The sequence below is a fragment of the Mustela lutreola genome, chromosome 3 (genome assembly GCF_030435805.1).
Source record: "Mustela lutreola isolate mMusLut2 chromosome 3, mMusLut2.pri, whole genome shotgun sequence".
Taxonomy (NCBI): domain Eukaryota; kingdom Metazoa; phylum Chordata; class Mammalia; order Carnivora; family Mustelidae; genus Mustela; species Mustela lutreola.
This window is the reverse complement of record NC_081292.1, coordinates 67,368,540-67,381,965: the sequence shown is the minus strand read 5'-3', so window position 1 is coordinate 67,381,965 and position 13,426 is coordinate 67,368,540. Positions and strand designations below refer to the sequence as shown.

General features: G+C 37.5%; 1 protein-coding gene, 1 long non-coding RNA gene and 1 other non-coding gene across 5 annotated transcripts in view; 1 reads left to right on the top strand and 2 right to left on the bottom strand.

Annotated features, from left to right (window-relative positions):
* Nucleotides 1-8,959, top strand: part of MCMDC2 (minichromosome maintenance domain containing 2) — a 34,876-nt gene extending 25,917 nt beyond the window's left edge. The window contains exons 14-15 of one of the 2 annotated variants that reach the window (XM_059166306.1): nt 1,411-1,520; nt 7,028-8,959. In XM_059166306.1, coding sequence (XP_059022289.1) covers nt 1,411-1,520; nt 7,028-7,194 — 277 coding nt within the window. In that variant the 3' untranslated portion in view covers nt 7,195-8,959. Of the gene's footprint in view, nt 1-1,410; nt 1,544-7,027 lie in introns of those variants that run through there. The other variant, XM_059166307.1, reaches the window with a different exon arrangement.
* A 172-nt stretch (nt 8,960-9,131) lies between these two features.
* Nucleotides 9,132-12,169, bottom strand: LOC131826757 (uncharacterized). Of its 2 annotated transcripts, XR_009351729.1 has the most exons (5): nt 12,040-12,169; nt 11,703-11,772; nt 9,723-9,835; nt 9,426-9,490; nt 9,132-9,250 (listed from the first exon to the last, which is right to left on the bottom strand). It is a non-coding gene; the product is annotated as an uncharacterized LOC131826757 (long non-coding RNA). The 2 variants fall into 2 exon arrangements; XR_009351728.1 differs by lacking the exon at nt 11,703-11,772 and having other exon boundaries at nt 12,040-12,167.
* On the bottom strand, nt 9,565-9,653 carry LOC131828443 (small nucleolar RNA SNORD87). The gene has a single exon (XR_009352449.1). It is a non-coding gene; the product is annotated as a small nucleolar RNA SNORD87 (small nucleolar RNA).
* Nucleotides 12,170-13,426: the final 1,257 nt, after the last annotated feature.

The window sequence follows — 13,426 nt, the reverse complement described above, 5'->3', positions numbered from 1 at the left end:
TGTTTAATATGGGCAAACAATGTAATATGGTTGTTAATAATACTTTGAATTCAGGTTGTGTAATAGAATATCGTATCTAGAGTTAAAAAAAAAAATGCTAGTTCTGCCTCACCTCTGCATTGCTGGTTAAATCACACCTGTAGTACTATACTGAAAAAGAATATTAGCCAAATCTGGTCATGAGGAAAGAAGCCAGAGTAGTGAAAATTACGTCTTACAACACAGTAAAAAGAGCTAGGAATATTTTATCTTAGAGAAAAGAAAACATAGGGCAAATAGGAAAGTTGTCTTTGAATATTTGAAGAGCTGTCATATTTAAGAAGTATTAAGTTTGTTTTATAATCGTAGAAAATAAAACTAGGGACCAATGGATAGAAGTTTCAGTGAAACCAATTTCAGCTTTAATTTATATAATCTTTGTGGGTGAGTCCCAAAATTTTCAAGTGCTTTATTTGAAATTATAGTAACTGTGAATTATTATTGTTCCCATTTTATACCTGAGCTTCAAAAAAATTCCAGAAAGTGGGGCACCTGGGTGGCTCAGTGGGTTAAAGCCTCTGCCTTCGGCTCAGGTCATGATCCCGGGGTCCTGGGATCAAGCCCCGCATCGGGCTCTCTGTGCAGCAGGGAGCCTGCTTCCCTTCCTCTCTCTCTGCCTGCCTTTCTGCCTACTTGTGATATCTGTCAAATGAATAAATAAAATCTTAAAAAAAAAAATTCCAGAAAGTAAATGATATATATGAAGTCACACATCTAGAAAATTCTAAAGACTTAGCCCATGTTTTCTGATTTCCAAGCTCAGCGATCATTCAGATACATTACATATACCTAATGAGAGCTTGAGGGAAATTTTTTAGGTAATCACAGGTTAATTTAAAAATAGAAGATAAAGGAGTGGATTCCTAGTGAGCCCTAGGAAAAGTTCAGAAGAGACTGGACAATAAGTAGCCTGGGATATTGTAGAGAAAATTGAATTATCTAAGATGAGTCCTAACTTTGAGGTCTCTTCCAAAACTAAAATTTCAAGATTCTATGAGGACTTTAAATAGATGAAGAACTGGAAGAAAACACGAAAGATATCTATAAGAGATATTTAGTTAGGTTAATTTTCCCAACTGTGTATTTATCTGAATAGAACTTGGGGAAGAGGGTGTAGAATAATAAAAATGAAGAGAAGTCAGGGTAGAAACCAAGTCTTTGATAACAAGTCAGGATATTTGCTTTTTCTGGAATAGTCTATTGAACTTAGTAGGAAAAACATGCTTTGAAAAGAAACTAAATTTAAAGTAAAAATAAGCTAATCTTTAAAGTATGGCTTATGTACACATACGTCTTGATTTGTTCCTGCCAAAATATATATTATCTTTATAATACCAACATATTTTGATTAGCATCTATTTTCTTTTACAGAGTTTCCCTAGCTGAAGCCCATGCTCGACTGAACTTAAGGAGTAAAGTGCTTAAAGAAGATGCACTGATTGCAGCCTTATTATTTGAAACATCTCTCACACTGAAATATGGTAATCTATTAAATTTGTTAATGGTCACTATAAATAATTATATTTAAATATTCTTAGTCTGTTAAAATAAAATGTTATATATATTTTAAATATTATTTTAAAGAATAATAAATTTTTATCCGATAAGGCCTGTTTGAATTTGAACACTAATTGTTTATAGGTAGTATCCTCTGTTAAGTTGCTTATTGTGTATGATTGCTTGGATATTTGAACTTTTGCAACGCTTTTAGAATTCTGTAAAAACATGTACTTAATACAACACAGGAGGTGATTTTAAATTCATCTTCCTTTTAAAATAGCATGTAACATTTAATTGTCAAGCAGTCCCCCTCAATGGAGTTAGGCACATAGTTAAAGAAAATGTGATCATCTGGCATCACCACCTTTCTGAATTGCTAGCTGTGACTATATCATTTAATTATTTAATTATCAATTTAATCATTAATTAATTAATTAGATTATTAATTAAATAATTATTAATCCTGTGACTATAGCATTTAATTATTTGAAATTAATTTGAGCTTATTATGGTTTTGCTAATAAAAAAATTAAAGGGCTCTTAGGGTAAGAGTAAAGAGAGTTACTCTCACAAGGTCTTTGTTGAATTGGATGAGACATTAATTTTGATAAAATATAACCATCCTTGAAACCAAACTTTGGTTCCAACCTTAGGAATTAAAGTATGTATTAACATTGGCTTTTCTGTGTATGTACGTTCAGTGCTTAAATTTGCCTTAAATTCAGTTTATATGGTAATAACTTTTTGCAGAGATTCCTTAGAACATTAGAACTTTGTTCTGTAATTATCTAAATCAAGCATTCTTAACCTGAAATTTATGAATACTTAGAGAGTTCTAGGGGATGGTGAATCTCTAAATTCTATAAAAATTTTTATGTGTATGTGCTTTATGCCTTTTTGCTTAGAGAAGTGAATAGTAAGTTTTATGAAGTATATCTTATAGGTCTGTGATCTCCATAAAAAGTTAATTATCATCCTGAATTAATTTTATGTACTAAGAGAGTAAAATATTGGTTCCCAACCAACCCTAAGTAAGAGGAATGACATAAAAATATTTTTTGGATACAGAAACTAATAGATTGTGCTCATGAACTAGATTTAGAAGCTGGGACAGAGGGTAGAGGGAAGAATTAAGGAAATCTCCCAAGCCTCTGCCTTGAGCAACTGAGTGAATCATGGTGCCATTTACCAAGTCTAGGAAAAAAGGAGAAGAAGGCAAGGGAGAATAACCAAATGATAGATACAAGTTTGAGGCATCCTACATAGGTACCAGTAGACATATAAGAATCTGGAGTTTTGATGAGAATTCTAATTTAGAAATTTAATTTGGGGGGCGCCTGGGTGGCTCAGTGGGTTAAGCCGCTGCCTTCTGCTCAGGTCGTGATCTCGGGGTCCTGGGATCGAGTCCCGCGTCGGGCTCTCTGCTCAGCAGGGAGCCTGCTTCCTCCTCTCTCTCTCTGCCTGCCTCTCTGCCTACTTGTGATCTCTCTCTGTCAAATAAATAAATAAAATCTTTAAAAAAAAAAAAAAAAAAAAAAAAAAAAAAAGAAATTTAATTTGGGAACCATCAGCACAGAGATGGCATTCGTAGCCATGGAATGGAAGAAATCACTTGAAATCACCTAGAAAGAGATTATACTAAGAACTCCAAGGACTGCCCTTGAAGAATTTCAATATTTAGAAATGGGGTTGAGTTAGGAGGAACTAACAAAGGACACTGAGAAGTAGCAGCTAAAATGTAGAAAGAAAATCACGTATAGTTATAGAAGATTAGATTTGGCAATCTAGGGGGTAAAGTGTCTGTGATCAGAGCTACTTCAGTGGAGTGGGGTTTGGGTGGGATACACACAGACAACTTTGAGATGTTTGACTCTAAAGATGAGGAAGAAAAACAGGGTATTATGCAGAGAAGGATGTGCGGTCCAAGAAAGGATAATTTCTTTTTTAAGATTTTATTTATTTATCTATCTATTTATTTATTTATTTGACAGAGAGAGGGAGAGAGAGAGCAGCAAAGGGAGAAGGAGAAGCAGACTCCCTGCTGAGCAGGAACCCCGATGTGGGACTCAGTCCCAGAACCCCAGGATCATGACCTGAGTCAAAGGCAGACGCTTAACAACTAAGCCACCCAGGTGCCCTAGTTTTTTGTTTTTTGTTTTTTAAGAATAAATAGATCTGGGGCACCTGGGTGGCTCAGTGGGCTAAAGCCTTTGCCTTCAGCTCAGGTCATGATCTCATGACCTGAGGATCAAGCCTCGCATCCGGATCTCTGCTCAATAGGTAGCCTGCTTTCTCCCCACCCTCTCTCTCTCTCTGCCTGCCTCTCTGCCTGCTTGTGATCTCTGTCAAATAAATAAATAAAATCTTTTAAAAAAAAGAATAAATAGATCTTATGATGTGCAATAAATAGGGAGTAAACAAATGACACTATAGAACTGGGGGAAGATCAAAGGAGTAAAATCCTTAAAAAGGTAAGAAAGGATGGGATCCACAGCACATATGAAAGAATTGGCCTCTAATAGAAAAGAGTTCATTTTATAGGAGGGAAGACAAATGGATACAGAATTCGTTCTGTAGATTTGGTCATATACTCTACACAAGATCATCAGCTAAAACAAAATGTTTGAGAGAAGAATGGAATATAATAGTCATGTTGTGGGGGACAGTTGTGCTAAACAAACCCAGCAGGGTTGTCTGGCAGTGCAAGTTCCCATCCAGCCGAGGTTTCTGTGTTTCATTTAAAGTGAAACCAGGAAATGCCAATTAGGTGATTTTCTGCCTAGCAGCCCAAGTGCAAGCATAAAGCAAATGTGCCAGTGCAGAGTTAAGGTTTTAATATTTGAGTGTGACAGACTGTTGTAGAGGAGCAAGGAGTTGGGGGACTGGCTTGGCAGAGATTCTTCCTTTAAAAGAAGGAAGTGAGGGACACCTAGGTGGCTCAGTTGGCTAAGGTACTGCCTTCAGCTCAGGTCCTGAGATTGAGTCCTGCATTGGGCTCCTTGCTCTGCGGGGAGCCTGCTTCTCTCTCTCTGCCTCTGCCTGCCACTCTGCCTACTTGTGCTATCTCTCTCTGATAAATAAATAAAATATATTTTTTAAAGTTTTTAAAATAAATAAGTAAATAAATAAGAGGAGTGAATTGAAGAAAGCTGATTAGAGGCCTTGGAGATAAAAAAAACCTGGAAGCTTGAAGTATAAAAGGTAGTTCAGGGAAGGGGGACATCTGAACTAATGGTTTTGAAGTAAGTTTTTGGTGATCAGTTACCTGTGACCTTCCTATGCATAGTGGAGGTAGAAGGGAAAAGGTCAAGACTGGGAGGTCTGAAGTTAAAGCAGTAATTCACATGGAGGTCATGGAAAGGTAAGCATTAGGGAAAAGAGGAGATTATGAGCCTTGTGCTAAGAACTGGTTGATGACTTTACCATGGAAGAGAAAGGGTAGTAAAGCCAGGTGGTACTAGACATTAGAAGAACGATTTTTATTCAGAGAAAAGCAGGGTTGAGAATGGTCTGGTCTTGCTACAAAGGGGCAGCAAGTTAGGCACTGTCTCTGCCTTGTGATAGTAAGGTATGAGGTGTTTTGAGAAAAAGCAGCTTCATCTAAGACAGCCACGGGGAAGAAAGCAGTGTCTCAAGGGACAGCAAAGATGCAGGTAATATAAAGGAAGTAGTAAAGGGAGCAGTCACAGAAGTCTGAGGCTATAGAATTGTTAATTGAGGACAGGCGGCTCTAGGAAAAGTGGCACTCTGCTTGACTACCCACTCTACATCTGGCCAGTCACAGTGTGACTGTTCACTGTTCACTCAATGAAGCAACAACGAAACAGAATTTAAGAGCTTATTTCCTACAGTAACAGCCAGTTCTTTTTTCCTTTTAAATTGTGGTAAAAAAATATCTAACATTTACTATCTTAACCATTTTTAAGTATACAATTCAGTGGTGTTAAGTACATTCACACTGTTGACACCATCCTTCTCTATAACCTTTTCATTGACCCTAACTGAAACTCTATACCCAATAAACAGTAACTCCCCAATCTTCCCCTGCCCCTATTTTTATAAATCTGACTTCTCTATGTACCTCATGTAAGTGGAATCATGTGTTTGTCCTATTTTGTCCCGCTTACTTCACTTAGTATAATGTCCTCAAGGTTTATCCATGTTGTAGCATGCATTAGAATCTCTTTCTTGTTCAAGATTGAATATTCTAGTGTATGTGTATATGTATGTATGTATACACACACACACATTTTCTTTATCCATTCATTCAAAAATGGACTTTAGATTGCTTTTACCTTTGGCTATTCTGAATAATGCTATTAGCATGAGTATACACTTACCTCTTTGAGACCTTGGTTTCCATTCTTTTGGGTATATACCCATAAATGAAATCACTGGATCATATAGTAATTTTTTGGATAAAACACACTGTTTTCCATAGGGTTGGACATTTTACATTCCCACCAACAGTACACAAGGACTTTGCCAACATTTCATTTTTTTTTTCCACAAATTTAACATTTGTGGGTTTTTTTTGTAGTGGCCATCCTTATGGGTGTGAGGCATTATCTCAGCATCTTCCTAAAGCGATGTTGACCATCTTTTCATGTTGCCTATTGGCTACTTGTGTATCTTTTTTGGAAGAATGTCTTTTTCTCTTTTACCCATTTCTGAATTGGGTAGTTTTCTTGTTAGTAGATATGATTCCCAAGTATTTTCTCCCATTCCATGGGTTGCCTTTTCACTCTGTTGATTATGTTTGATGCACAGGTTTTTTATCTTGAAGTAGTCTAATTTACCAGTTTCTTCTGGTTTCCTGTGCTTGTAATGTTGTATTCAGGAAATCACTGCCAAATCCAGTATCAAGAAGCATTACCCCAATTTTTTTTTAGTCCTTGTGTTTTAGTCTGCTATAAGGTAAGGGACCAACTTCATTCTTTTTTATGTGGATATTGTACCATTTGTTGGAAACTGTCCTTTCCCCATTGGTCTTGGCACCCTTATAAAAATCATCTAACCATGTATTTGAGGGGTTATTTTCAGGCTTTATATTCTATTCCATAGGCTGATGTCTGCCTTTATGGCAATGGTTTTAAATAATTGAAAAACATACAATGATGTCTTTATCCTCAATCATCCATTTAACCTTTATCAAAGTATTTCCATATCTTCTAATATCTTCTCTCCCTACTTCCACCTCCTCACATCACTACTCAGGTTCAAAACTGTAATGACGTCAACAGATAACAAATTTCTGTAGTTTCTGAACTTTAAAATGTAATCAACGTTATTTCTTCTTGGCACTGTTAAGTTTGTGCATGTACTGAAACTATCTCATAAGTCTCAAAAACAGGTCAACTTTAAATGATTATTGAAATATTCTATTAAATAGGTCAGAACTTAATTTTAAAACATACTATTTTGTTGAAAAACATGATTTCAAATTTAGCATTTGAAGAATTCTCACTAACATTTTTTTCCTTCTTAGGGGCCACTGTATTTTGTGTTGCTCCAAATGCAGTATTTCCATTTGAATTGTATAATGAAGAGTATTTAGAGCAAAGGGACATTTATCTGACTCAGTGCCAACAGCAGCTCCAACAGTTTATTACCACATATGGACCTGGGACAGCTCTTTTCACTAGCGATGAATAGCCAATCTGAGGGTATTTTCTTCATATTTAAGCAGTAGAGAAGTGTGATTTTGAAGTAATGCTTCAGGTAATATTATGTATAATAATACATTAGAACACTATCCTAAATGTATGAAATATGGTCTCAATATGAAAAACTTATAAACCAAGCAATGTAAAAAATCACTTTTATGTAATTCCCTCTACTTGTCACAAGATGGCAACAACACTTTAAAAGAAAATATTTACTTACAAGTCCTTTTAAACCATTTGTCATGCACCCATGAACTGGACAACAGCAATTTCTATAAACAGAAGCCTCAAATTTAAGATTTCATACTGTATTATACACTGTTATGTCCATTCTATCATTTTGGAAGCCCTAATTATGGAATAAGGGAAAGCTTGGATATTCCCCATTTTTTAAGCCAGGTTAAATGAAAAAGTAATTTAAATCAAATCAAAGGGCAAGAATTGGCTCTTTAAACCTAAATTGGTTACAGGAAAGGTACCAAAAGGCAAAGAAACCAATCTGCAAACCCTTTGTTTTTAGAGGGAGATCTACTTTGAAAGGTGGGGCAAGGGTGGGCTGGGGAGAGTAAGACCAAGAAAATATGCTTAACTTGTAAAATCCCCAAATCCTTTTCATTTTTCAAAGTTAAATTATAAAATTAAAAATATATATATATATAATAAATAAATCTTACTCAAAGGAAAATGTCATTACAAAATTGCCAAAATTTCACCCAGATACTACTATGCTGATTCTTTAGAAACTGGTACCTCATGGAGCTTTTTAACCATAAAGATGGGACAGTTTCTCTATGGACCTTTGAAAAATCATTCAAAAATAGTGCATATACACTAGTCACAGATACTCCTGTTTAGAAAGCAAAGCTAGTTTTCAAAAACAATTTACATATTGAAGTTCTGTAATTCTAGTTAAGACTTTATTTTGTGGCATCTTTGTTGCTATACAGGTTTTGTACTGTTTGATTTGCCATAATGAAATTGTTAACTTGGATAAAGGCAGGTCATTATAGACTGTGGGACTCAAAAGGGGAAAAGCAAGATTTACCTAAACCTCCAGTTAGGAATTTTAGAATTTTTTTGGAAACTTCTATTTACTTATTTGAGAATAAGCATAAAAGGGGCATGAGAGGGAGAAGCAGACTCCCCGCTTTGTAGAGAGCCCAATGTGGGACTCAATCTCAGGACCCTGAAATCATGATCTGAGCCAAAGGCAGACACTTAGCCAACTGAGCCACCCAGGCAGCCCCTAGTTTTAGAATTCTTGTAAATCCTTAAGTACTGGACAGACTGGAGAGTCGTCCAATCACTATTTTCCTTAATGTAACATTATTTGTTCTAGTAATAGATCAGAATTTTTTTTTTTTCAGAGCAATTGATTTAAAAAAAATTTTTTATTAATAAGATTTACTCATGAGCGAGAATGAGGGAGGGGGAGCAGAGGGAGAGGAGAGCCTAAGCATACTCCATGCTCAGTGCAGAGCCTGACGCTGGGTTTTATCTCACAACCTGAGAAGAAACCAAGAGTCAGATGCCCAACTAACTGCACTACCTAGGTACCCCAGGGTTACTTTTTTATTCAAAAGTAAAAACAAAGAATAAGATTTAAATTTTAAACAAATTCCATAGATCATAAGACGATTCCAAAATACTTGTTTATTAGGTATAATAGCAGGTTCTGGGGGTAAACCTTATGGATATCTAGTTTGCTGAAATCCCCTAAGGCAAGAAAGGGCAGGAGAACTGGAGGTACTAGAATGGCTTCTCAAAGGGAATCATCCACAAGTGAGCTAGTTATTGACAAGAGCACAGTATCCTTAAAGAATGTTAAAAACAAGTCTGACTAATGATTTTGAAAATGGAGTGGTTTAGAAATATTTAAAAGATAACAGGCATTACTGACCAGCAGTTACAAGTATTCAAAAGATGTATTTTTCTACATCATTTATTGTAAGGTGATCAATTTTAAATAAAATATTAATTTTATTATCTGTTTCAATTCATGTCTTCTTGACCAATTCTTCATTTTTCCTTCCAACTGCATGCCTCTAGAAAAAAATCAGAAACCAATAGTGAAAATCATTCCATAGTCAAGAATCATAAAGAAACCATACTTCTCACATACGCAGGCAATTTTAACAGGAAATGGTGCTAGCCCACTGGAGTTTCAGATACTTTTGATTATTAATAGCTGTGATTACTTGACAAATCATAATTACTTACTTGAGGCAATGAATTTTAACCATGACAGTTTTGGACTTGAATATTCATCTGCAGCTACCTATACGCTGAAAAGAACAGTTCACCCATTTTAATTAAAAATTGCATTATACTTGTGTAATTCACCTAAACAATATAGGTTACTGGCATCTCAGTCTTAAAATTATTTCTTCAAAGAAACCCTCAGCTGGGTAAACGGCAAAAAGTAATTTAAGTCATCATTGTGCCAGTTATAATTTAAACCTATGTCAAAAATGTATTAAACATAAAAAAGCACACGATTAACACTAAATTTGGTACCTCATTATGTGCAGTTGTGCTCCTAGTGGTTTTATCACAGCCATCCTGTGAGCAATTTCTGGAAAACATCAGGATGACCTTCATTCATCTTCACCTCACAGGCTCTGCTGCACCTTGAAATTAAAGTATTTTGAGTTCTCATTTGTACTTGCATCCGTTTGTTTGGCATCTAATATGTAAAAATGGTCCAATAAAAATTTTTCCTTATCAGGAATCATAAGTGCAGTAATATTTGCAACCTTCCTGACTCCCAACTAACTTCTTAATAAAAACCACATTATTTTTCCATATACTGGAAAAATTTTCTGTTTAACACACCTCTAATGAGCAAAATATTTTCTTTAATTCTTTTTTTGATAGTCAAAACAGATAAACCCCAAATTTAAATCTATAATGATTTGAGCATTTTAGTATTTTTGACTGTTTGGGTCCTAATAATTCTATAAATGATCTTTCCAAGCTGGAAATGGGTTTATTAGCATGAATAGGAAAAATGGTGGATACATATGATAGTTCTTTATTGTGGCAGTATCGATTTTAAGACATGATGGTCCTAATGAGTACCTGGCCATTGCTTTTCTGTCTCAGAGCTTGACAAGGATGAGATATGAATCAGGTTAAAGGTTACATATATAAAAACAAGTGTGCAGACCTCCAACCAAAGCATCACAATGGCAAATCTAATACAGTTTTACAGCAGATAAATTATGTTGGCATCATTATTGGACAGTCTTGTGGAATTAAGTCCCAGGTTGCCTGAAAGCACACTTCAGCAGTGCAAAGGGAATGTCCAGGACCACAGATCATATCCCACAGCACCCCAGGAGGATAAATCACTGAACCAGACAGCTACTGGAAATGATTTATGAAGACACACCAAATGCTGGACCTTGCAAAACAATTTATCATTTTCAAGTCTGGAAATAATTTCACATAATCAATATTAGGAACACAAACTATTAGTTATGAATAATTCCAACTGGAAAATTTCAGTGTAATGAGATTCATGAAAACTACTGACAACTACATGCATAATCCCATCTGTGTAGCGTCTAAGAATGTTTAGAGATAAACGTATCTGGAATGAAACTATCTGTCCCACTCAGCTCAAAAAAGGGGAAAGCGACAAAAAGCCCAGATAACAGGCGTCTCAGAATGGCATGGGAAAGAAATGAGACGCTACTGTATTGGTAAAATCACATTAATCGTTTGATACCCTCTGTATTTATTATGCTGCAGGAATTACCTACATTATCAATATTTTTACCAAACATTAGACTGAAAAATTTTTAAAAATCCCAATATTTATCAATAAAAATTGGATTCGAGCCCCTTAGGCCTCAAAATAATGACTAATACCCAATATAAACGATTTTGCAGCCATCACAGTTGCCTTGTCAGCAACGTATTTGGAGAGGGAACAACAAAACCACAGGATTTTACCAAGTCTCGTCGATGGAAGTATTCATTAATAACTTGTTTTTGAACAGGCAGTATTTTTCCAGTCTCCTAGCGGCTGACCTTGTTTCTTCCCTCTTAGGTCCAGAAATACAAATCTCTATACAAACGCAAACATCTAAGGGTAGAGCAGGCATTTATGGCCTGTGGGGCGAGGGCGGGGACCTATACAGTACGTGTTGTTCTCCAACTTCAATACCACTGTCTCTGGCGTTATCTCGAAAGGCAGACTCACAAATGCGACTACTTAACTGTACTAAATCCCTACCAGAACTGTTCCTAAACTGTTAACAATTTTAAATGCCAATCACAAAGTATAGTTAAGTAAAAGTTGTCCTAACTTCCTGGAGCTAATCCCTTCCCGATTTTACAAAATGCTCCCTTACTAGGGGTAAATACGCAGCCCATTTAGCGGACCTTAAAACTGTCTAGGCCGCACACAAGGCTTTGCAGGAGATACAAAAGTGCTCCGGAGAAGGGCCGGGAGGGGCACTAAACCTACCCGCCGTACCCTCCACCCACCTCGGAACGACCTGAATCTGAGGAGACGCCTTATTAATTCTTGAGGTCAGAACAGTTGAAGCCAGGGTTACTAAAAGAGAAGGGTCAGGTTAAGAGTCGCGTCTGGTTACTCAAAACATGCGAGAGCCAACGACTGGGAAGCAAGCTCCAGCCGCGTCCACTTAGCAGGGAGGAGTCCGCCTCCCGGGCCAACCATTCCGCTGAGCTCCGGCAAGGGTCGGAAGCCCTGGGCGCGGGCACCAAAGATCAGAAGGCCTGAGGTAAGTAAGCATGGCTTCCGGCACGGAATCAGGTTCCCGGCAGGAACAGGAGGAACTAAAACCGCGAGGACTCCCACCTCGAAGAGCCCTGCGACTGGCCCTCAGACGCTGCCACCCGGCCCGCTTGGCCGAAGGGACCTCACACACCCTCATCCTTCGGTGGCCGCGCGGAAAAGAAAGCACAGCTTCTTCCGCCGGCCCTTCGGCACTCCTGGCCCCGCCTCTTCCGGTGTTGGCCCCGCCCCTGCTTGGAGGGTCTGCGGGGGCGTTCGCCGGGCAGCGGAGCCCCACCTGAGAGCTGGGGCGGGTGGTTGGTTTTGCGGCCCCAGCATCTGGCCAGACGTGTGGCAGAGCCGAGAGGTCTGGCATCTCCGCCTGCAGTGAAGTGCCACAATGTAAGTTCATACTGGGGGGACTTTTGGAACTCCGTAGAGGCTTTCAGGGCTTACGAGGACTTCACGTAGAGCGATTTCACTGAGCATGCAAATGTTTAATCTCCCAGTTCATAATGGGCCGAAGAGAGCGGAAAATGCTCCAAAAAGGAAGGGTCTCCCATTCCTAGTACAATATATTTGCTTAGTCTCCTACTCTCACACCTAGTTCGGTGCGTAAAAAACTGGTGGTATTGGATATCCCAATTTAGAGTAAGATTGATCTCTTTCTCATTTTCTCCCTGGAAATAAATAAAATCTTTAACAACAATAGCAAAGAAAGATAATATATTTATCACCCCCAAACATTTTCTCATGCTTCTTTATAATGTCTCTTTCATGCCCTCCAAACCCCTCCTGCAAAACCCATCCCCAAATAACCATGACTTTCTTTCTCTCACTATACATCAGTTCGCATTTTTCTATAATTTGCTTAAATGCAATCGTATACTGTGTACTCTTATTTTTAGAGGAGGGGGAGGGGCAGAGAGACAGAGAGGGAATTTTAATAAATTAAAATTTATTTTAATTAGTTATTTGAGAGTGAGGAAGAGTTGGGGGAAAAGGGGCAGATGGAGAGGGAGAGAGAGAATCTCAAGCAGTTTCCCTGTGAATCATGGAGCCCAAGGTGTGTGTGTGGGGCCGCTGGATCCCATAACCTGGAGATCATGACCTGAGACAAAAGGGAGAGTTCAGATGCTTAACTGATTAAGACGCCCAGGTGCCCCAGTATGTACTCTTTTTTTGTTGGCTTCTTTCATTTAGCATAATTATTTTGGAACTCATCCATGCCATTGTATGTAACAACACTTAATTCCCTTTTTAGTGCTGAATAATTTTCCTGTATTCGGATATACCGCTATTTGTTTATCCATAGACCCATTGATGGACATTTGGATGTTTCAGTGTTTGGCTATTACAAATAAAGCTGCTATGAATATTCATATAAGATTTTGTATGGACATGTGCTTTTATTTCTCTTGGGAAATACCTAGGAGTAGAAATACCTAGGAGTAGAAATACCTAGGAGTTG